The 25693-nt window shown below is 39.1% G+C and overlaps 1 protein-coding gene across 1 annotated transcript in view; it reads right to left on the reverse strand.

The window, feature by feature from the left end:
• DLGAP2 (DLG associated protein 2) overlaps positions 1 to 25693 on the reverse strand; it is a 325523-nt gene that overhangs the window by 18445 nt on the left and 281385 nt on the right. Inside the window, 2 exon segments of the mRNA XM_075706970.1 lie at positions 11251 to 11559; positions 11561 to 11601. Of these exon segments, the coding sequence (XP_075563085.1) occupies positions 11251 to 11559; positions 11561 to 11601 (350 nt within the window).

A 25693-nucleotide genomic window follows, 5' to 3' on the forward strand; every position in this document is an offset into this window, starting at 1 on the left:
TTTCCTCTCTTACTGCTAAGAAACACCTAGCACAGTAAAATAAATTAAACAGCTATTCAGCCTGGTATCATTGTTTTGGTGCTGTGTTTTATAAACTTTGCACAAGTACTTCTGTTCTGCTATGTAGCTCCCTATTTCAAACCTAAGCAGATGCAATTACTCAGTTCAGTAGAAACAGGGAGTAAGCTTGGTCTGGAAAAGCTGTTCTTAGAACGAGGAATCCACAGGATAGCCCTTTTTATATTATAATAAACCAGTCTCATTATAGTCCTTGATTTACAAAATAAAATAAAATCTCAAGTAGCCTGATAAATTTGCAAGTGATAAAAAGAAATGCTGCAATGAAATTTTATCGACAACTGCGTCGACAAATATAGAACCATTTAAATGATGTGAGGGATACAGCAGAATGCCATTTCTCACCTTTTTTAATAACATGGTCCTGACAATGCTATATCAAGCAAGTAATTTATGCACTTTTTATAGTATTCCCATCTGAAATACACTTACCAAAATATATTCACAGTAGAGTTTTCTTCATAACTGAGACCACATTGCTTTTGCAAGTTTCTGTGGGATTTTATGTAACACTCCAACCACCACACCACCCCTAAGTCTTTGACACAGACATAATGCGTGCTGCAGTATGCAAATTATACTGAATCAAGGGACAGTCAGGAAAAAAGAGTAGAACTGACTTTCCCTTTTGAATGATATTTCCACTGTTAAATCAAAGAAATAACATCAGCAACCAGTTTTTCAATATGCACACTCCATGTGTGAATTCAAAGAGTATATCCTATGATGAAGACAAGATAACTTTTCCCCTTGCAGCAATCACAGGCACCTCTGGAAGGAGCCCAATGGCCTTTGCAGCTGTCTCTCAGCTGCACAGTCCCAATCCCACCAGGTTTTTAGAAAGGATGCAGAGAGAAGGGGGAAGGAGGGTGGGAAGTGAATGTGCATGTGGACTATACTTCTTGAAGAAGCCAGTTGCTGGTAACTTCTCTTTCCATCTTCAAGCTGTAGCTCCATGTGGTTTGCATGGAAGGGAATTCCAGCCAGTAATCCGTACACATTCATATTTACCTGAGTGTTGGTCTCGTAGATGTTCATGAAAACAGCTAGTGTAGGAACTCTTTAGTAAATGTTAATGGCATGCTTGAACTGTACAGTGTAGCGTCAGGCACAGGTTTGCCAAAAGCTCTGGATATCAGTGTGGCAACTGTCAGGGAAAGACACGTTTCCCAGCAATTCCATTTATTCTGCATGAGGTCTAGGCTAAAGTGCGCACTGCCGACTGTTTCGACCCCGACAGTTTCATGGAAGCTGTCTATATTTACTTGAACTAAGATATCAGGCTTGGTAACAGTCTCCAGGATTTGGTCTTGTCAGTATAAAAAGAAAGATCCCTCTTCACTGTTGGCAGTGAAAAAAAGCCTCAACCACAGAGGTAGGCAGCTTGGGGGAAAAAAACCCACAACAACCAACCAAAAAACAGGCAAGTTGGTTTCCTAGTTAAGGTGGGTCTTGGCTGCAACATGGGTGAGAAGCATAACTTGTACTTGGAGGGTCACCCTCTCCTGAAAGAACGTTGCTATAAGTAGAACAGCCATAAGGTCCAGTTCCTTAGTGCAGGAGAGATCTATCAAGACAGACACCCTTATTTGTAGCATAGAAGGGTCCAAAAGAGTCTTGAATAATAAGTTCAAGTCTAAGTGAAGGACTGGGCACTCTCTTAACCCTTTCAGGGATGTGAGAAAAGCTGCATTATCATGCATCTGCATCTGCATCTGCATTAGAGACAGGTTTGTTTTTCATTAGAGCAGAAATGAATTAACTGGGCCATGAGTGAGATACTCATGTAGCCTGTTGGGGGGGAGCAGAGAGGCAAATTACACTTGCAGCCTTGACTACAGTAATGAGAGTTCACTCAAATATGCTTTGAAGAGTGAAGTCAACTTATTCAGGGAGAGGAGATGGTAGGTAGTGAATAAGAGCAGATAACACAAAATGCTTAGACTGTGGCTCTTGTGTGCCTGTATGAGTGCTAGCAGCAAGATGATGTCCAAGGTGGGAAAACATTTTCTGGAGCAAGTCTTTTAATGTTGAAATCCATAGCAACATCCGGAGTGGTCAGGAAGTCTAAATTGTTGCTAAGAGCTACGGTACTGGGCTTCATCCCCAAAGCAACCAGAATCAGTCTGCGTTAAAACACATAATTTAAGAACTCACTGAGTTTAAACTACAATAAATAATGCCATCAAAGGGCACATCTTCAACCAGGGATTTCATCTCCTCCTGGAGATAAGAAGACTGGAATATCTTGTTAAAGTTGCAGAGACCGTGGCCTTCCAAGCCACATCTGATGCGTTGTGTAACACCAGTGAAAAAGCCAGAGAAGTCATCTTGTTCTCAGACAGAGTCACTATAAAGCACTTACTGGAGGAGGAGAGTGACAAAGGAGACTGTAATTTCTGTTATTAAAGAACAGAAGGCATTTCGCAGTTTGGAAAGTGACACTGGAGGGATGCTTAAGACCATGATCTCAAAATCAAGATTTGTTTTTTCCTATGTTCAGAAGATGCGCTGGTTATTAAAGTAGGTGATAGTGATATAGGAAATCTGATCTCCTGAGCATTTCAAGTCTATTGTCCTGGTAGCGAACAGGCAGGAGACAGATAATTACCAGGCAATATTAGTGGATTTCATCGTGGCCTTACAGGCTTAGCAAAGGTAGTCAGATATCTGGTAGTGTTGATGTCAGGTTATGGGAACGTTCAGTTTCATGCACTCTCCAAGGGGATGCCTGAAGGTCTGAGCAATTTGCTTCCTAAGTCATGGAAACAAAGTGCTGGCTGTGACAGAAGGCAGAGGATGAATCTTCTGCACAGTATGTGTTCAAAGTGAACACAGTGGAAGGTAACTATGCAAGCAGGCTCTAACTTCACAGTGTCCCAGTGATAAGTGTAATACCTCTCAAGGCAGTGACACAGGGAACAGGGTTTTCTTTTTATATCTCCTGCCTCAGAAGTTTGAAGTATAATGGACAAAATTGCCAGCCTGGACATTATGGACAATAGGTAGTCAGGGTGATTTTGAGGCTGCATCTCTCTCCTTATAGAAGTAGAAGAAAATGTCGAAGGTCCATGACCACTTTGTGAAAGGTTGGAGAAGAGACTGGGTCTTTGTGCACAGTCTCACATGGCAGTGCTTCTGACAAGGTCTAATGGAGAGTCACAGTATAACTGATCATGAATGTCAGTCCCAAGTCATGGAAAGAGTCATTGACTCTATCAAGGTTCTTGAGGCTTCTTCACACCAGGTAAGATGCTGATGCTGATGGCATGATGAAGTCAGTACACCTGGATTGCTCTGGACCACAGCTAGGACTGTGTTGGACAGCCAGCATGGCTTCACAAAGGGCAAATTGTGCCTGACAAATTTGGTGGCCTTCTGCAATGGGGTTACAGCATTGGTGGGTAAGGGAAGAGTGACGACAACATCTACCTGGACATGTGGAAAGCATTCGATACTGTCCCACACAACATCCTGGTCTCTAAAATTGAGAGACATGGATTTGATGGGTGGACTCGGTGGATAAGGAATTGGCTGGATTGTCACACTCAAAGAGTGCTGCTTGATGTCTGGGTGGAGACCAGTGATGAGTGGTGTCCCTCAAGTGTCCATATTGGGACCAGTATAATTTAAAAATGTTGTTGGGGACATGGGCAGTGGGATTGAGTGCATCCCTCAGCAAGTTTGCAGATGACACCAAACTGAGTAGTGTGGTTGATACTCTAGAGGGAAGGGATGCCATCCAGAGGGACCTTGACGGGTGGGAACATAGGATTCATCAGGGCCTCCTGCTCACTCACATGGCTCAGCATGGAGGGACAGGACATTGTGAGCCAGACCAGACCTGAGCCAAAGCCAGACAAAAGAAGCCAAGCTGACATCTCCCCACATGTCCATCTTTGCCTTCAGTTCCTTCTAAGGAGTGGTATCTTTAGGGTGACCATTTCAACATCCTATGCTCCTTGGGACCTACTGAATGAGTCATGGGGGATGAGGCGGAGGCCAGGCTGCTGGACATGGAAATAGGTTAAGGAAGGTCAATGGTATCATACTTGCAGGGCTAACATACATCTAGTAACACTGTGGAGGTGAGCAGTGGTCAGTGGACAGAGACGAGACTTTTGCCTTCCATGAGGATGTCTCAGCAGCTCAGACATAGTGCTGTTGGAAACATGGTGCTCTAAAGATATAAACAAGGAAAGGTCCCTACAGAGAACATCAATTTGGCCAATTGATGTTGTTGGAACAAAGCAGGCAGATGGGCAACACACACTTTTCTTCCACATTGCATATCAAAAGCATATCTGGTTTTGCCAACTAGATTGTTTGGTTTAGTAACAGACAGCATATCTTCTTTTGAACTCTGCTTCTGATGTGTGGAGGCAGATTTCCCTTTTATATTTTGGATGGGCTGATATCTTTCCATTGATGCAACACATTGAGAAAAAGTCTTTTTCATCTACCTGTTTTCAAGTGCTTTCTTATTGGTATTTCACCTAGAAGTATATCCTGAATAATTTGCCCAATATGCAATTGACATCTAGAATTTACAGGCATAAGTGAAGTAATCTGCTCTAAAATTTTATTCAAAACAAAATTATCAGGAAAATGATGGCCCAGGTATCAAAGTAAAAATGACATTAGTTACCTCTAGATATAAACTCTTGCCAATTTATCCTTCCCTCCAGCTTGCCAAGGCTGACACTGACTAAATGACCTGATGATTGCCTTCATATTTTAATGCTTTCATTTCCTCACTGTGCCTTGTAACAGCAGGAGAATGCCAAAATTTTTTTTCTGTGTGCAATCTAGGATTGCAAATATTGTAACAATCAACAAAATAATAGATCTGGAAAATGGAGGCAAATGCTAACAGAAGTAAAAGTGGGAAATAAGAAAATAATTTGCACTCACAAAGAAAAAAAATGAACAAATAAATTGTATTTCTGAATGACAGATATTATAAAGACTCCTGCTAGAAGACAGCAGGAAACTCTTTAGATTTAATCAGATTGGTCAGGCTAGATTCAAATGACCAGAGGAGAAAAAGTAATACGTTTGGTTTGATTGTGTGGCTCCTGAAACTCAAATAAGTCTTAATAAATCTGTTGCTATTCTCCATGATTCATTATTGTTTTAATACTTGCATGGGTTCTAAAAGCCTTATTATTTGCAAACTGGCCCACAGTCTCAGCAAAGCAAAATAATGTGACAAATTATATGTCTATCTAGTTATGAGGGAATCTCACAAAGAAGAGGAAACAAAAAACCAGCCAGACACTGACCAAAAGCAGAAGAAAGGAGCAGATCTAATACAGCAGGTCATCTTCCTCCCTCCTTGCAAACAAAGAACTAAAACTTCTTTAAAATTTGACATATTATGCCATAAAAAATGTTGTTTTATGGATTTATAGTATGCCCATAAGGCTTATAATATTAATAGTAAGTGTAACGGAGCATTTTGAGATTATTTCTATCTTATTTGTCTCACCTTTCACAAAGGCATAACACTCCCCTCCATGTTTTTTGCTGCCAATACAAGGAGCAGACAATATCATGAATCCTCTGTGATCAGTCACTATGAACCAATCTAGCTCAAAATGTGAAAACTAACTATCAGATACTGACACTGACTCAGTAATAAATGATCCACAAGTAAATTATACACACAAAATTATTTGAATAAATGCAAATCACTATTGCAAAAAACTTGCTTGTTATAATCAATCCTGATTTGTTTATAGGCACTCATTCTAGAAAAGGATGCATGAACTGACTAAATCACTCTTTCAAAGTATTTTCTAAGCTTTTTTAGCTGATAATTTAAACTACTTAAAAGCAACCTTTATTTCTGTATTAAAGTATTATTCTGCTCTTAAACATGAGCACTGCAACATAATATTGTAGTGTCCTAAAAATTCCAGTCTAAGCTTCTATACATACTGTCTCTACGGGAGGCTCGAAGTGAATATATTCAATGCGTAAGAAAACAGATTTTAACCTGGTGTCTTTCACTTCTCTCTCATAAGCATAAGTAATAAGAATCCTTCGGGCCACATTATCTCTCCCCATGCAACTTCACTGCCCTCAACGGGTTTTGGCTGCTGTAACCGATTTGCTCTATAATTAGAATTTAATAAACAATCTCTCTGATGATGCACAGGAAGGGAAATAATTCACCTTTCCTCTCTTGCATAGGCTTCTCAGTGATAACAAGAGTAAAAAAGGGAAGAAAACACTACATTTGACACTAGATCACGTACATGTAATTGTGAATGCAGATAACCATTCTTAGGTACAGGGAGATCTCATTTGTATGCAGTGACTTCAAAGTAGGAAAAATACTTCAAATAAAACTACAGTACTAACTGCTACTGCTTTTCTTAACTGATGGAATACTTTTACCAGCCGAAAAACATAACCCCTTTCAAAATAATTTTTAGAAACCCACCAAAATAAACGTACATTTTTATGCTTGAGTGAGTTTTTGTGCCTCACCGCAGGGCTCCATTTTGCTACTCCACTACTTCCCAGCAGAACATCGGACTACTCAAATAGGTTGCGTGGCACAGTAAATGCTAATTACCACAAGAATATTCTACAATAGGTTGAAAACTTCCGCTGGTCTTTTAAGAAAGCACTTTTTGCTAAAAATGCGTGCCAGGGGTTAGAAACAAGATTCGTGTCAAGCTAATATGAGATAGTACCAACAAAACAATGCACACACCAGTGGTTGCTCATAACTTTTTTGGTACATTTAATGTTAAGTGGCAAATTGTTCTGAACCAACAAATATTCCGCAAGGCAGCAATCTGGGTCTTCCCCTCTTCAAATGTTTCATTATGTTAGATGGCAGTTAAGAAAACAAGCAACAGTAATTTGTGAAGAGAGTAAAAAAATAGATGGCTTTAAAATAACTATAGCTTTGTTTTAACTACAATTCCAACTGCTAAGCTTTTTGACAAGTGAGGAGGCCAAAATGCAACCACTGGATGGGAACTCTGCTAACTGGCTAAGCCTGTGAATTTTGACATGTATATGTGTGTGTGTATATATATATGTATAGGTCAATGTTGACTCTAAAGGCCAGGTTATAGCCTCTGTATCATAGAGGTGTTATCAAAACTTTACTGACTTCTGCAGGCCAAGGACTTCACGCACTTCTCACAAAAGCACAGTCTGACAGTGATTTTAGGAGCAGAATGAACAATGCTTACCTCTAAAACTTTGGATCATTTATGATCCAAAAACCAGTGTAATGCCAATTCAATATGCAAATGCAAATATTTCTTTTGATTGCTATGTGTACACCAAAGTAAAACACTGACAAAGATGGTATAACCTAAACAGTACAACGAAAATGTAGATGCTCATCCAAGTAAGTATGCCATGTGGGTACAAAATGCTTTGCCTTAAATTCCAGTTTGAGACTGCAGAGCTTCTTGAACAAAGTTTTTACCATACTATGTTAATAATTTCATTAAATATATATAGAAATATTATGCAGAAGATCCCCTTTTAACACAAAAAATTAGGCAGGCAAGTTATTGCACTAATCTTCTTGCATACAGCTTTTGATTTATAAGAATGATTTTTTTAATGAAGATTCTGGAGATTAAAAAAAAACCCTACATATTTTGAAGCGTGATCTCCTGACGATAAATGAAGATGACAGAGTCCATTCTCTATGCTACAATTAGTGTTCGTCTCCAAAAATATCATCATGAATCAGCCTCCACACTTACAACATTTGTTTCCATCTCATCTACTCCCAGGGTTTCTGTTCATTTTGAGAAGCCTTGATGTGTTTTAAATAGAGAAGAAAGGACTGTATGTTTCGCAATACTTGAAATAAATAAGGAGTAACTTCTTGACATGTTTTCTCATATATTTTACAATCCAAATGCTTTTAATATGAAATGGTTTATAACTAGAGCAGTTTTTGAATGTTAATCATTAGCATATATACAAGGGTGTGCAAAAGAGCAAGGAAAATCCCTGAAAATATATTAGCAATAACCTTGTTCTTGACTTAGTGGTTATTTTACTCTAGACAATCTCTACCTTCCGTTTTAATTAAAATACTTTGATTAGTCTTCTGCTGTCATGATAGAAGATAGATATGAAGGCTATAGCTAGTAGTATTACTAGCATTTTATTCTTTGTTCTGTATGTATATATTCTTAAGAATGCTGACTATATTTGTAATCCCAGAATCAGTATTTTGCAATTCATTTGAATTTAGGAATCAACATTTTTTCCAGTGCTTACTGACATCACTGACAATATTCCTCTTGATTTAAATATAGCAGTGAAAAAAAAAAAAAACCAACCCCTAAACCAAAACCAAACCAACAGCTATTTTCTGGAAAAGATTTGATTCTGAAGCTTTTTTTGTTCAAAATTCCCATCTGGGATAGGGTTAACATACTGTGAGAAGGGTTACCATATCTGTGTTGTTCTCTGTCTTTGCAGACAGGGTGCTTACTGGTCTTCATAGTAAGTCCAGGGCTCCCCTAGGAGCTTGTGCTCCCTGTGCACATGAATACCAATCCTATGGCACGTGCCTAGTATGCCAGGACTTTTTAAGAGGACTTCTATGCATTACATGTGCACTACAGAAATCATATATATCAAAGACATGGGAGCCCTGGGCTGGGTCCATAGCAGTTCTACGTGAAGAGGCATCGCTGGTCATTCTCTATCTTTGTGCCTCTTTGGTCCTGTATGAAGGTCCATTGGCAGGCATTCTCATGCCAATGTGTTAGAGTAATGAAACATTTAAAACTGCACAAATTAACCATCCTGATAGCAAATTAATTAATGCAAATAAATGCAAATTCAATGCATTACCCTGGAATGGCATGCTAATGCGAAAACAAGTCGTTTAGTCAATCAAGGAAATATGCAAATAAAAAACATCCTTTTCTAAGGTGCTTTGATGCAGAAGTCTAAAAGAAATTAAATACTGCACCTGTATTTTGGGGGCATTAACTACTATTTTGTAGTTTGCAATAAGAGTATTCTACGTGTTTTTATTCCTTACAAACCTGGTGACAGAAATACAACAAAATGCAGTTCCTGCTTAGAAATGCTGCAGAACGGTATTTTTCACACTAATGTGAAGTTTGAAACTTACTGCAGAAAAAACCCCAAACAACTAAAATGCACTCTCAGGATACTGTGCTGAGGGTAATTTTGCAATTTTAACCTTATCTAATGCCAAATGGTACAACCAAGCAGTTTGTACTTCTCAAAAGATAACAAACAGCTCATCCTTCTAAGACCTGCTGTTGCAAACAATATTTGCCTTTTTCAGCATGTGCACCTGAGGACCGGTATTACGGGCCAAGCATCAGATGATAAGTTGCTACAGAAGATTCGCTGCCTCCATGGAAATCATTGCACTGATGTTTTTGCAGATTATAAGCACATATTATTAAGCACACCACATACCAAGAAGGGTCAGAGCCCAGTGAAAAGTACTGGTCATCACCTGCAGTAAGAAACAGGATCAAGTGATGTAATCAAAGTTTCAGAATTAATTGCTGAAATACCAGGACTGACTAAAGCAAGACACCAACATTGTTAAATACCACTGTGCACAGCTGCTGTAATGAAGAGATAAGAGCAACACTAGATACTATTCCTTTCTGAAAAGTAAATTTCAGATTAGGAGCTAAAAGGTACCAAAAATTACTTGCTGCTCCTTTGAGCTTTTCACTGTTATCTGCTAAGCCTCTTCTCTAAACAATTTAGGATACACTAATCACTTTGTAAAACATTTGAAAAGTAGCCATCTGAATATTTTACCATTGCTGTTAAATTGCATTCTGCTCTTCTGCATCTAAAGAAGCAGAAGCAAATACTTTTATGTCAAGAAATGCACAAGCAGCTTGCTGGCAAAGCCTATGCCTTCCCATTAGTCTAATACGTTGTGTAACAGCAAAATTATACCACACTAAGATGTTAAACAGTGAAGTTCAATCAGCAGCTGTGACATGCTTAACCTAAATATTTTTCCCTGATTGTATTTTGAAATTAATGGAAATGGAATTACTACTTTTTAAAGAAAATAATATACTTCCTAGTAGATGTACAGTCACTCGCTGGGCTTTGTTACATGGACTGTTACATTCTCAGGATCTATGTTGCTGTCGCCACAATACCTGTAACTACGCCAAAATACATGGCATTTCCTCTAGAGCTGATCTGGCAAAAGTAGAGATTTTTAAGCACAGAAGTGATCCTAGTGATGTAAAAGGGAATATTAGCATACTTAAAATTATATATGTGTCTAAGTAACAGCAGAACAGAAGCCTAAATTTTCCTCCACTCCTGTGTCTCAAACGACTTTGCATTCTTTGCAAGTTCAACTTTCTGATTTTTATTACTACTTGGTATTTCTTAGAGATTTAAACAAATGACCACTGCTAGCTGCAGTGCTTTCCATTTAGTAGAAGGAATAGTGTTCAGAATTTGCTTTTGGAATCATCTTATTTCATTCACCTGAAACAACACAACATAACTGAGGTTTCCACAACCTGACATTTCACATTTTGTCAGGTGAAATAAATATTCCATTTTTTGGTGGACAAATGGAGGAATGCTCAAAGACTGTGCTTATTGTTATTTCATTACTCGCCGTCTGTAACTCTGCCGTATCTACACTAGCACATTTCTTTCTCTTCCTTGGTACCTTCTCCCCAGCACAACTAAAAGTAGGGGCAGGGGAGGCTCTTTTTAAGTAGAGTAACTTGAAGATCCAGCAGCATTACACATTTTCCAAGGTCAAAAGAGAAAGATAATGGAAAAAATACAGTCAAGCATTTTAGAGCTGGCATAATTCTATAAAAAGGACTGTGAAATCATGGAGGGAAGGAGATGAACATGCTGTTCACCTGTAGCTCTGCAGTATAATTTTCATATCAAGTGTTAATGACAGGTAACCTCCCTAGAGATTTATTCATTCATTTTCTTCCAGGTACATCATATTAGCCAAAGACTTTTCTGCACAGCCACATTGCCATGATGTGAATTACAATTAACGTTAAGCAGCCAGGGGTTGTTTGTTAGATTATTAGAACCAGTGAAGCTGAATGACTCATTCTATGCTATTTACAGAAAAAAGGCAAGCAATTCATCACAGAACAGATGTTAATGATAGGCTACCTGGATCCCTATAGAGGAACGTCGACTCTTAAGAAACTCCTCTGCTTTTGTCACTAAAATGGCCTTATCACTGGTTCGTATCGAGGTGCTCTGGCTCTCGGACGCGTGGCGCTGCGCAGCTGCCGTTTCCAAGGCAAGATTCATGGCCTTGTTACTGTCCAAACTGTCAGTGGAGTTGTACATCCCTCGCCCATCCTGCGGCCACGGGGAAATCCTCTGAGTCCGGCTGTCATGATATGCGTCCTGGGTGGATTCTGTGCTGCTCTGTGCCGTGACTGAGATCAGTGGCTTGGAAGTGGTACGAGGGGGGTACCGGTGGCGGTGTTTTTTTGTAACTTGTGTAAGTTACAGCTATGGAAAGAATCAAAAAAAAAAAAAAAAGAAAAAGAGAAATCAAGATTAATCTGATGGAAACTTCACAACAGAAGTCACCTTAACATTAAGATTATGCTACTTAAAAATGAAGATGGTGCAACATAGCGCTCCTTGTGAACCTCACTATTAGTTGAAAGTGTCTCCCAGAGTCAGATGGGTATCCACAGCAACATTTTATTTCAAGCAGGAAGTAAGGGTTGGAAATTGGAGTCACAGATTATGGTGAAGATGAAAGAGAGTTAGTGAGGATTTGTGTGTGTTAAGACTTGTGCTGGGTAGGTACACACTGGGGCTTCTGAGGTTGTTTCCACATGGGGTAAAGCTGATAAGAGAAATAAAGGAAGACTTTTTTTTCCTCTTGTTATCATCTGAACTGTGGGCTCTGTATTGATACAGTATATTAAGAAAGTAGCATCCATATGCTGGAACAAAATATTATTCAGAAACTTCTACTTCAAAGTATGCCAGACTTTAACCTTTAAAAATACTTCCAGGTGTACTGGCTGGAATTAGGCAAGATTGGCTACTTATACAAGAAGTATATGTTTTAAAAATATCCACAATATGGTTAATAAAAGGAAATTCCAGGCATGCAAAAAACGTTACAATATATGCAAATCTACTAGATACTTGGACAACAAGCAATAACTACAAGTATTTCCAAAAGCAGTGACTTTTTATCTATTATCCTGCAGTAAGCCTTAAATCCTTAGAACATACGTTGAAGGGGGATATACTCAAATACAGAGAATATGGAAATATAGATATAAAAATGAGTCTGCAACACTGAGACAACTGGATATACATAAGCAGAACTAAGACTTTTAGCCTGATGAGCAGAGCAGGTCTGAGGCTGGTTTAACATAGGTGCTGTCTTGCAGCAAAAGGCTCAAAAACCCATCCAATACACCTCTACAGATGCAGAATTGTGCCAATACTGCTTCCTTACAAAATTTTAGAGATTTCATAGAGATAGATATTTAGTCATTAATATCACACAGCTGAGTTTTCTAATTGTCCAAGCTTACTATACTTTTTTGGTACTAATAAGAGCATTTCTGTTAAAGAAATGTTTTTTCCCCAAAGCATGTATAATTCATAAAACTAGCAACTGATGCAAAAATGCATCGTGATATAGCTTTATGTATTCCTGTACAGGAAAATCAAGTCCAATTAATTTCTTGTATAATTGCAGGAAGATAAATAAAATAATTATGTTTCTCCATATCAATAATACTGAAATAGCATAACGTATACATGCAGAGACCAGGACAATGAATGACTTAAGGAACAGGTTTGCTGCCTTCTGGTGTTGTTAATTGCTTTGACATTGCAACAGTGACTCAGGAAACCTTGGAACTGGGGTTACTTGCGTCCAAAAAAAGGATTCTACAAAGGTTCCTCTTCCCATTATACAAATATGGACTGATGAGCAATGAAGTCAAAAGGAGCATCTCTCCCTTTGTGGTTTTTGGTAGGAGGCTATGCTGCAGCATTCTGGAGAGAAGAGACTAGTTTAGGCATTTGCTAATACCTGGGACTGCTGAGCCTGTATCACCAGGCTAGCTTATGGGAAAAGTGACCCTAGAGAAGACTACTCTTAAATTTTGCTTCTTGATAATCATAAATAAAAGGGTGATCATAAATTAAAGAGAGTGAGGCAGAGCTAGGAAATGAAAACCTTCATGTGAAGCATGTTTTAAATTACTCCCGATGCCACACAATTCTGGTAGAGTTTTACAGAGATTCTTGCTCTGAGCTAAATTGCTCTAACAGAGTGAAACACGTGAAAACATGCTCTTCAGATTCTGAGACTGTATGCTTTTTTTGAAGTGCCGCTTGTTGCCCTATCACCAATCTTATCTCCTGTCAGTTTTGTAACCAGCAGTTAAGAAGAAAGAAAAACCCAATATTTTTCAGGCGCTTTAGGGAATACAGAAAGTTCACGAAAGAAGGGAGAGGCTGTAAAGCTTAGAAATTAAGACAGTGTCTTATGAGCTCAAGCAGTGGCTCTAAGGAATGTTTCCACAAAAAGAGTTGCCATAATACTGCTCCCCCACTTTCCCCCTGCAAATGTAGATGCAAGTGATCAAAGTGCTGGGAAACATTAGAAATAGAGTCATTGGGGTGAAATAGGGTGAATGAAATCCAGAACAGGAAGCTATTTTTACCTGTAACATAAGACAGGTTATCACTGTTATAACTAATTTACTGTTTTTTACCATCTGTCTTCATGCAAAAGAATAGCAGTGAATAACGAAACATATGGTAAATGTGATAATGAAACAAGCAAGTATATCCCTACTATTTGGGCAGCAGATCACTTCTCTGTCTAATGAATATAAATGTTAAACTTCTCTTGCAACCCTTCATAGTTAACTTAATCTTCATTTACATTTCTAAAAAAGAAAAATTCTCCTTGTGGCAAAATCAAAACAGTCACTTGCTGCTTTTTTTTTTTCTCTTTTTTTCCCCTAGGATTGAATATTTTATTCTGGAAATTTCTGATTGTTTTGGTAGAGTGACATGTCCTAAAGCCACCAAGTATTACAGTTACTGCAGTATTCTGGCAAGCATTCGATCATGAGCACTAAACAGGAATTAAAAAACGCACAGAAGTTCAACAAGGAGAAGAAACCAGGAGAAAGACTGAAAGTTCATGAGAAACTGGCTACACATTTACAATGAAATATGGCAGGAAGAAATCTGATTAATTTCTAAGCTAGTCACAGAGATCACCTATTGAACAGAGAATAAAAAAATCCATCTCTACACAGTTAATGAGTTCATATCTGGAACAACAGTTTCAGAGCCACAGAAATCTGGGACTAACTGGAGATGGCAACAAACTCAGGTAAGAGGATGGAGGTGTGAATTTACGAGGCAAATCTTGCCACCAAATTCTATTTAGTTTAATCACTCCAGTGGTTCTAGTGAAGTAAATGGGATAACTGGAATAATGTGACCAAGACTTGTCTTAGATAAACTTGGTATTTGTTGCTGACTTCAGAAATGACTACATAATAGATTAGGGGCTTGTTAAAGGAGAAAAGTGACCCTGTAATCCATAATTTACTGCTCATCCTTGGTCTTAGGTTTCTAATAAATAAGTATTGGCTTAAGGTCTGAAGCATGAAATTTTATGTCACTTTCAAAATTTGTTTCCATTAATTATTACATCTGTGAATGTTCCTGTTATCAGCAGTAATGTCTTTTTCTATCATGTCCAATTCTTGGCCCTAGCAGTCGTACATACCACTTATTATATATGGGAAGAAACATTTGCTTTTCCTAACAGAAAATGCACTTCCTTTTCATTTATCATCCCCTTCTTATGCTGATGGACAGGAGCTCCTTTCAGCTTTGCATCATTCACTACTTTGCCAATTTTATTTGCCTTAGCGATTATTAGCTCAAAGCAAGCACATAAAACCACCTCAGCGCTGCTTCATGTCTTCCCCATTTTTTGGTCCATCATTCTACAAACCCCAGAGCTGTGGTGGGTTTTGCCATCCCTGCAGGGAGGGCTGGTGCTGGGCAATGCAGCCCCGGGGCACCGAGTGCTGACCAAGGACAGCGCGTGAGTAACTCCATCCAGGGCACTGGTGCTGAAAGCTGAACTGGGAAGAAGGCGACTGGGATGGAGGATCCTTGTCTGCAGTCACAGCAAGACAAGCTGGGTCTCAGAGCCAGCACAACGGCTGCGGATGAAACAAGTGCGAGGACAGAGGCGTGCAAAAGCAGAGCGCCAGGAGGGCAGAGCTCTTGCTGTATGACTTCAGACCGACTTAAATTGTGGACTTCAGCAGAAGCGGAGGCGTTCTTCACGTTTTGACAAATAAAACATCAATTGACATATAAAACATCAATCCCGGATAATCGTCTGTTGTTTCTGTGGCTCACAGAAGATGACCAAAAATTTCTGATTTCTTTATTTTTCTGAGTAGTTTTAGTGTGCATATGCTGGGCACTCCTGATATTTCTCTCACTGATCCTGCTGCCGAGCAATGAGACTCAAGCAAAGTAAAAGCAACAGCCTTCTGCTATGCTGTTAATCAATCTGTAAAATCTATAGCTGCACTGAAATGCAAAGAAAAAGAAAGTAGATGGCACAAGAGGTAAATATATCTTTTTAATGTTTAAACTAAACACAGAAGGAATTATGAAAAAGGAACTAAAATTTTCCTTCCAGTTGTATTCAAAGGCTGTCTTAATATAGAAAGCTGATTTTATTTTTTTCCTTTTTTAATGAAGTAGGAAAAATATTTTCTTGGAGCTCATAAGATACAGTCTGTTAGATTATGATCATCAACCAAACATGATAAAAATGGTAAAAAAATGTTCTAATTCTAAACTATATGGGTATTTCAGACTTCTATTTGAATCAAAGTATTAACTGTTCAGGTACTTGCCCCACTTCCACATAAACATGTGCAATCAGCTCCACTGGATTTTCCTTTAAGGAAGGACATTGTCAGAGAAATGGAGAGAAAACAAAATGGTTCTGTGCTGCTTCATAGTGGCTTAGACTAAATGATGATGAAAACCAGGTATAAATTGTTTAGCAGAAAGGAGCAGGTAGCAATGCAGCATAAAATGCATTAATTTGTAACTCAGGCAGGAAAAAGTGTAACGCATCAATTTGTTTTTGTAAGGGTCATTGCCTTTATGTAGACTGCAGTGCCCATTTATGCCAGCTCCAGTTATCTTCTCCTAGCACGCTTTACATTTGATACCTTAACTGCCAGATGACCCTCACATATACAAGATTGCCTATCAGTGCTGAATTTGGCACAGGGATGGCTACAAGTGACCTAATCTGTAAATCACATGAATTTCTCTTATGTGCTTTGTGATTCCAGCCGGGAAGCGCCTGTCAGAACCAGAGTATCAGGCATTATGGTAATTCTGCAGAGTAACCAAGAAGACAATCCCAGCACTGAAGAACTGGCAATTTAACAGTTTGGACACATACAATAGAAATCCAAGGAAAGTTTCCTGATAATTCATAAGTAACAGGATTTTTTTTATTATTTAATTGATATACCTGGAAGCAGAATATTCCTTTTAATCTACAGTGCATTTCACTAAAGTTGCTTAAGGTTACCATTGCTACAGCCATAGAAATAAGTCAGTTGCTCTGCCCATATTTCAGTGCCAACACAGTTCGTACTAGAAATAAAATGACTAAAATAATTCAATTTAGATATAACTTCAGGTTATCCATAGAGATTCACAGACAAAAGGCAGAAGGAGAGACGTGATATATTTGATGAAATATCAGTGGCCGTAGGTGACATTCAGAACACCTTTCAAAAGGCAGCCTTTTAATAAATCACTGCTGTTGGTCCATTTGCAAGATAGAGTCACCTGAGGGGTTTTTACAAATCAATATAACCACTAAGCACTTAGTCAAAATAACATTATTTAGGCTGACATCACAAGTTAACTGGATGATGAATTTACATGAAAGGACCATCAATTAAAGGAAACGGTTGTCCCTTATGACACATGGCAGGAGTAAACTGGATTTTCTGTTTTGCAAGGAGGTTTATTCAGAAGGAGGATAATTACTCTGCAGGGAGCACGGAGCTGCCCTGGAGGCAGAGCTCCCAGGGGCATGTTGCTACAGGCAGACAGGGCTTCTCTGAGGAACCACAGCACCGAGAGAAACACGGTGCAGACTCCCAGGCTGATGCTAGATCTTCTGCTTTGCACAGGGGAGGTGAATGCTAACCCTGAAACCATTTCAGGAGAGGAAAAAGAGACCTTCTCATAATGAAAGGCCACAATTAAATCTAATCCTGTATGAAAAGAGTACTCAGTATAGTCTTCTGACCATCATGAATACTGTTCTAGCCGAAGGTTTTCACAGTCCCAGCTAGCATGGCTGTCCTTCAAATGCCCTGAAATCTCTTCACTATGCTCCATCATGGTCGTCAGGACCTCCGAGTTACTCTTAAAATAAAAACGTATGTATGGATGCATAACAGTTACTTCTCAAAACAAAGAATGGAGAACATTAAAAGACCATTAAGAAATCAAAGGAGAGTTTTGGGGGGGGGGGGGGGGAATCTCAGCCACTGAAAGAGTTTATTTCCCATAAAAAGAATGAACTCTGATGATTTTTTAATCAAGCCATGGATGTCAAAAATAAGAACACAAGTCCCTATTTAAAAGAGAGGATGTTGGGACACATCTTTTTATATATGCCTCTTGCCAACTTCCATTATACGCTGGTCTCCAATGCCAAACATAATTAAAAGGAGACTGTAGTGTTGAACAGGCCAGTTTAATTTTTACAAAACAAATCTGGCTTTTCCTAAGCCAATTCTGAAATGTTAGAAATGGGTTTCCTTCTTCAATCAGTAACACCTTCAAAGTTCAGTCATAACGAGATGTTTTAGAAATGCTTAGTTTTGACATGTGTAGCCTCTGGCTACTTAATTAAGAAGTGATCAACTAGAATGAGGGGAAAAGGTTAAGGTAAATTAGTCTGTTTGGATCCAAGTCTGCTGTTTTCGATGTGTGCCATCAGTGGCCACCTCAAAGACCTACACCAGTGATTTGGGGTCTACTTTCTCTTTTCAATGCTGGAGCAGTACATGCTCAGGCTCTGCACAGAAAAAAGTGTTTTGCTCCATTACCTGACCCTAGGCAGTGCTAACTGAATGTGAATGCAAGTCCTTCAAAGTACTTCTCAAACGCAGGCACTTTGCATTTAAATTGAAACATCAGCTGTACATGAGCGTAGGGCAGGTGAGGAAGACACGTCACATTCTCATACAGTCTGGGCTCCTCCGGCCCTTTTCTTTGCTGCTCCCTGGATAGGTCCACGCCTTTGCTTGCTGCTCTGCTCGTGAAAGATCCTGCCATTTCTGAGGGCTTTCCATGTTCAAGAGTTCCTCCATTTTTAAGGTAACGAGAGCATTTTTTTGAACTGAAAGGATATTCAAACCTTGCAAAAATAGTCATTAAAACTTACCAACGTCACTGCTTGAAATTCAAGAGAGAATTTTGTTTTAAATTAAGTCTTTTAATCGATTCTTGGATAGATTTCCCTCAAACATAATCAGAGAGATACTTTAGCTGTTAACTTCCCTGCTTCCCTTTTCTCATTCAGCCCTCCACAATGAATCCTAGCCAGTAAAGGGACCAGGCAGTTTATACAGAGAGAATCTTTTTGAGCTTGGATATCCATGAAAAGATCCCTGTTTCTTGCTTTCCAGATTAAGCAGTAAGAAACAGTGATATATATTCACAGTGATATTTTTGTGAGATATTTTCTTGGAAAGACTACTTACACCCAGATGAGTTTTATCAGCACAGTTTATATGATGGGCTGCATTTTATTTAAATTATATAACCCAAAGCATTGTCTGGGCGGTAGGGATCTATGATTTCCCAACCTTTCTTCCTGATGGGTCATTTTACATGTATTATGTTTAGGTATTGTGATTTAACCCCAGTCAGCAACTAAGCACCACACAGCCATTTGCTCACTCACAGCCCCTCTCCAGTGGGATGGGAGAGAAAATCGGGGGAAAAAAAAGTAAAATTCATGGGTTGAGATAAAGACAGTTTCATAGGACAGGAAAGGAAGGGAAATATGATAATATACAAAGCAAGTGATGCACAATGCAGTTGCTCACCACCCACTGACCGATACCCAGCCAGTCCCCAAGCAGCGATCGCTGCCCCCTGGCCAACCCCCCCCCAGTTTATATACTGAGCATGACGTCATATGGTATGGAATAGCCCTTTGACCAGTTTGGATCAGCTGTCCTGGCTGTGCCCCCTCGCAGCTTCTTGTGCACCTGGCAGAGCATGGAAAGCTCAAAAGTCCTTGACTACTGTCAGCACTACTTAGCAACAACTAAGACATCAGTGTGTTATCAACATTATTGTCACACTAAATCCAAACCATGGCACTATACCACCTACTATGAAGAAATCCAACTCTATCCTGAAACCAGGACATTAGATAAACCTGGATATTTGTTATGTCCTAAAGTCAGATGTTAATTGATGGTCTCATGTTGCCATAGTCCATGGGGGCAAAATGCCACATTTATACCTTGCCAGTTTTTTAAGTAGGGTCTTTTAGTAACAATGAATTATATCATACCTTCAAGACAGTGTTTGAGAACTATACATGGGAATCCATCTCACCTCACATTAGTCACTGAAAAAACAGTCATCCGAGTCTAAGTTAGCTGTCTGTTCTCTTTTAGAATTACTGGGAGAAAAATAAGCAATTCTGGAGGCAATTCTCACCCATCTTAGATGCTTATTCCACCAGGAAATGAATCATCCTATGCAGGTGCCTACTTTTCTCCGCCAACCATAAAGAGAATCAAGGACAACCAGCTCAGATCAGGACATCTAATTTTGAAATGGCTAAAGGGGTGAGAGGAACTCTAGCCAAAAGCTCTGTCCCTGTGGCAGCACTGGTAGGATTCTGGTATGCACTGGGACATAACCTCTCCTGTCGTCCATTACCTGTGGTCACTGGAAAGGTGGGAGCTTCATCTCCTCTGCTCCACATCCCCTGTGAGCTGGCTGTTAAAACAAGCCTGCACAGAATTTGCCTGCATTAATAACTAAATCCTAATTTCCTGCTCCTTGATCCCTTCTGCTGGAGCTACTACACAGCAGTTAGTAATAGCTTGGCCCAAGGTCCCTTTGTAGGTCCACAGAGGTATGAAAAGTAAACCCTCTGTATTATTGTAGCTTTTAAATTGATTGCACGGTTTTAGACACTGGACTAGACCATGCTGTTGATCCCACTGAAGTTGTTGATATTGAAGTCAGTGGAATCAGACCAATTCACACAAACTCAGGATCTGGACCATTATCATAACATATTATTGATATAGGCAAGATTTGTGCTTCTTATATACGACTTTTTTTAAAGAGTTTTTCAAAACAGCATGTCACGGAGATGCTGCTGTCATATTAATCCCATGTAAAATGCTATTTTTTAAGCGGCATCTGTTTTTGACATCTCTCTGCTAAACAGAATCTATATAGCACTTGTGAAAAAAGACTGAAATCATTGGTATGACACGTAACCTCAATCAGAATTTACTGGGGTAAGTCAAAATTACTGGATGAGTTTTTTTTTAAAAAAGAAATCTGTGTGTGCATCAGGTTAGACTTGATATTGGGAGTAGATCCTTTTAGGCTTAAGTTCTGTACATCTATCTGATTTTGTACAGGAAACTAACAATTAAGTGGAAATGAGACCACTAAATTTGGAAAAAGCTGGAGTCTAAGTACACACTACAGTCTTCCAGGAGGAGAACAGTATAAAAGGAATTACTGTAATCAAGTCATTCAGTGCGTAAGTTGTTAACTCCATATTGAGGAAACTTAGGTCTGTAGGCAGCCCATGTTACGTAAACGATAAAATCTGTTTTGACAGTGTAATTAATGTTAGTCTCAAAACAGAAATGCAAATCAAACAAGACATCAAGATCAGAAACTGTAAGCCTTTGCCAAAGTTAAAAGAGATGTGGGCAACGCAAGCCTCATGGATTGCTGATGGACTAGTTACAAAGGGTTCTATTTTAGATCAGTTAATTAGCAAGAAATTATAGCCTAACCAGCATCCTGTAGATGGCAAGGCAAAGTGCTGACAGCTGTTTTGCTCTTCAGAACAGTTCCTATGTTCCTCTAAAATACTGAAGTTGCATTAAAAAGCACCACCTCAGTTTTTTGGTTGCAGGAAGGAAAAATGTACCTTTAACTATACTATATTTTGTTTACGGAATATATGCGTGACTTTTCAGGAATACAGATTGCATTTGTCACATCTTCAAAACAGTAAGAGACAAAGAGAAAAAAGAGCTCCAAAAGCTAAGAGTCACTCTTACTGCGCTACTCTTTTCGCATTGAAATAAAACAGAAAAATTGAAAATGTTTTTCAGCAGAATCAAACCAATATTGCTGTAATTCTGTACTCAAAAAAAAAAAAGAAAAATCTCTTCTTGACCTCCCAGATACCCTTATCACTCAAGTCAAATAATTTCTATCAACCTCCTAAACCCACTCAGAGACATATTATGTAGGCTTGTCATTGATTTTTTTTTGTGTATTTTCTATTCTCATTCTTACAGTAACAACGTGCAGCCTGTGATTTTCTTTAACTTACAGTAAGGAATTCCAAACTGAATAGGATGAAAAAAACAGTTTGCTTAGTTAATCTTAAGGAAGTGTTGCACAATGGAATAATTTAACAGTGTATTATGATAATGGTCCTACATTGAAGAATTTAAATGATTGCAAAATATTTTAATGAAAGATAATTTAATACCTTTAAATCATTCTTTTAATCCACAGAGAGCTACAAGTCTGGACACAATCTCAGAGTGCATTTTTGAGATTGGTAATAATACAGACAATAGTCAAATCAAGAAATCATTTTACCCAAGATGCAGATGGAGTCAGTATCAGTGTCAAAAACAGTGCTCAGAAAGCTACTTGCAGGCTGCCAGCCCTGTATTTTGGTACAGCAAATGATGCTGCTGGGTTTGAGCTCTCAAACCTGTAAGCCAGAGCATGGTTCTCTCAGTTATTCATGTTTTCAGTTTTCAGTGGGACGAGGACTTAATCTTTAGTTTCATCCTATAATGCAATTTTAATAGGCCTGACTTTTACCTCAGATTTATAAAAGTTAGCTAGCTATACTATGCCATCATGCCATCATTGCAGACAATTTTTATAGGCAACAGAGAGAAATAGGGACATCCAGGGGACAACTTCTTTCATAACAGATACCAATCCTAAAGGAGATAAATCGCATTTCATTGACTATAATAGGACATTAATGTGACTGCCTTTGACAGCTACATTTTAGATATACGTATTAGGTGAGATGAATTTTTATGACTGAAATTTTATGTTTTTTTCAACTGGGGGAAGGAGACACAGAGTGGAAATATACGTATTTTTCTGGACACAGAACTATCCCAAAAGGTTCATTTGTATTTAATACAACAAAAAAGAAATGCATATAAAAATCATGACTCATTGATACGTCCTTGATATTCTGTTCTCAGTGTCAGAAAGCAAAGTGGTAGGTTACTCACTTCAAACTCACTATCTTCCCTAAACCTGTTTGGATGTCCTCTAGTTGCCCTTGAGGAGAAGTAATGAGCTGCTTGGATTGCGGTTTCCAGTGTGTATATTTTAATGGACTATATACTGAGACTAAACCTTGGGCTTACAGTGAGTACAGAGTTTGTTGGTAATTATCGGGGTATATTAGGTCAGCGTAAGACATGTCAGTGTGGGCAGGGGTTTGTTGACTCTGTTGGTGCACAATAGGATCTATACACTGTACTCAGTCTGAGTCAAACTCACCTAAACATAGGTATCTAATACCTTTTTAGAGGTCCTAGGCCCTTCTGCCTAGCCTACAGCTGCTTGTCCAGGAGGATGCAATTTTCTTGTAGGTCCCATGTGGATGTTTCAAACAGTACCAGCCAATTATCTTTGAAATGAACTTGACTTTATTGTCATGGAAAGTTAGACAACTAGTTTGCATGAAAGCATCTACGTCTAGATGACTTGATCTGGAGGCAAATCTCACACCTTTCAATTAACATGTTTGGCCAAAGGCTAATTCTGTCTGGTTATGCCCTAGGAATGTCACCAATTTTAGTATCTTCATTTTCTCTGATCCTCTGGAAAAAGTCTTTCAAGTAATGTTTTAAGTATCAGGTTCGCCAATTGCCCTTCTAGGGTAGATTAGAGTCTGAATAAAATTCCTGACACAGAAATGGAGACTTGAATACAAGCTTATCTTGATGAAACTCCATTTCAGGAAAGTGAAAATAGAGAATGGGAGTTGCTGAGAGTATGGCAGAGATGTGCAAGCATCCCAAGAGTTTTTTTATATTAACAAAAGAGAGAATTTGCTGGGAGTAAAACTAAAGGTAACTACGAAAGTTTTTCTCACTTCTGTGCCTCTCCACTCAAACATAGATACAACTTTATTTAAATAATGAAGAACTTGCTTTGCCTCTATTTCAGATGCCTCTGTTATTGGGAAGGATTTGCGTGGCAGCTGCCCACTAGCATTCTGTTCTCCTGGAAAAGGCAATTTTGCAAGTTAAAAATAATGTCCCTAGGGCAAAGTATATTTGTAAGTGGCGAGCATGAATCAAAATGTCCTTGCCATGAGGCAGAAGAGTAGCGAGAACACCTGAACTTGCCTCCCTAAATGCCTGGTAATACATTTTTGGAAAGAGCTTTACTATCCAATGTACATTCTAGAAGTGGAAGGGTTCCTGTGGGAGTGAGACATGACCTGCCATAAAGGAGTTTATTGTTATTTTGAAGTGCATCTCTCTTTCTTCACACATACCCTCTGTTGGCCCCTGTGCCTTCGCTAGACACACAGGAGAGGAATTCCCCTGTGGCTGCACACACACTTCTTTGGAAAAATTTTTTTCTTGTAACGACCCAGAGCAGAACACAGCTCACACCCCTGTTGTACTGAAAGTGTAACAAAGCTAAGGGCGAGTTTGTCAGCAAGCAAAACTGGGTCAGCTTCAAGAGAGTTATGCTTAGTTACTTACATTAATGGATGGGCTGAGGCCCAGAGGGAAATGTTACATGTGAGCTAATAAAAATAAGTGTCAGAATGCAATCAAAATGTTGTCTCTATACCCAGCACAGCAAGCATTGTAGTTCCAGTGCACGTGTCATCATTATGGCTCCTGACATATAAGCCTTCGACAAAGACCAGGACTGAATACATGCAGACCTTCTGAGAAGACTCCTTAGAGGTTTTTTTTCATTCACTGAGGAACACAGAAGGAGAAGCACTGGCAGGAGAGGGGTCCTGCCTTCTTTTTCACTACAAGTACAAGGAAGCACTATGAACTGGCGCTTCCGGTCTTACCTGCCCTGTGAGCTTCCCACAGCTGCACAGACCCACCTGAGAACAAAAGCCTCGGGCAACCTCAAGCTAAATAGCTGGGCTGAGATTTACCTCTGCCACTGTTAGCTTCTATCATGTCAGGAAGTCTTCTAACATCTGAGCAGTGAATCACCTTCCTTGAATGATTTTTTTTTTTTTCTTTCTTGTACATTCTTTTTTTTTTTATTCCTTTCTTTTAATATGATACAGCAAATGAAGCTGAGAAAACTCTGTGACAACTGATCCTGCAGAACAGCTTTGAAGCCAAATTCTGCCAGGGAAGGGAGCACGGGTGTCCTTTTTAATAAAAAAAGAACCGGCTGTCTGGCAAATCTAATAGGTTATGGAGGAATTATGTCAAGCACAGAACAGCAGGAGCAAGGGAGAAACACTCATTACACATTTTTTAAACTAACCATAGATGGAAGGCAGTGACTTCATTTTTTATCTTTGCCTCTGCAGATCATCTGTACCAAGGAGAGAGAGAATTATGAAAAGCTCCTGGCTATTGCTCCAACTGTTTTCATGCCTCATCAGCCTGAAGAGGCCAGGCAGCCCCATTTAGCACAGCCTTACTCCATCTCAGGGAATCCCAGACTTATGAACAGTTGCAATGGTTCCTTGGCCATCCTCTGTTGAACTCCTCGAACAAAAGGGCTTGTGTCACCTTCACCCCAGTGACTCTCCAGGCCACTTCCACCACGTAGAGCTGCTATTAAACAGCAGTGTCAGCATAGCAGCAGAACTTCAATATATTTAAAAGAATTAAAGACTAATTATTCCCCCCAGATATACCCAGAGCAATGAAAATGATGTGTGCGTATCCAAGTGTAGAACTGCGCTCATCGTTTGTTAGTATAAGATTTACTGCCACAGTATAGGCACACAAGTTGGCATAGCATCAAAGTATTAACTCAAGATCCCCAAGTGCTCCCACAGATATATGGTATGTTTCCTGCAGAGAATTAGAGTGCCAGATAATTCCATGGAGCCCCAACAGTAATTAAACAAAGTCAATAGGAAATTATAATTGAGAAAACAGCCTTCTGTATCTTATTTGGACTTAAGGTTTTGTGGTTTTAAACATACCTGTTGTGGATACCACTGCTAGCTGTTACTTAGCAATGGGTACCAGTA

The sequence above is a fragment of the Pelecanus crispus genome, chromosome 3 (assembly GCF_030463565.1).
Source record: "Pelecanus crispus isolate bPelCri1 chromosome 3, bPelCri1.pri, whole genome shotgun sequence".
Classification (NCBI taxonomy): domain Eukaryota; kingdom Metazoa; phylum Chordata; class Aves; order Pelecaniformes; family Pelecanidae; genus Pelecanus; species Pelecanus crispus.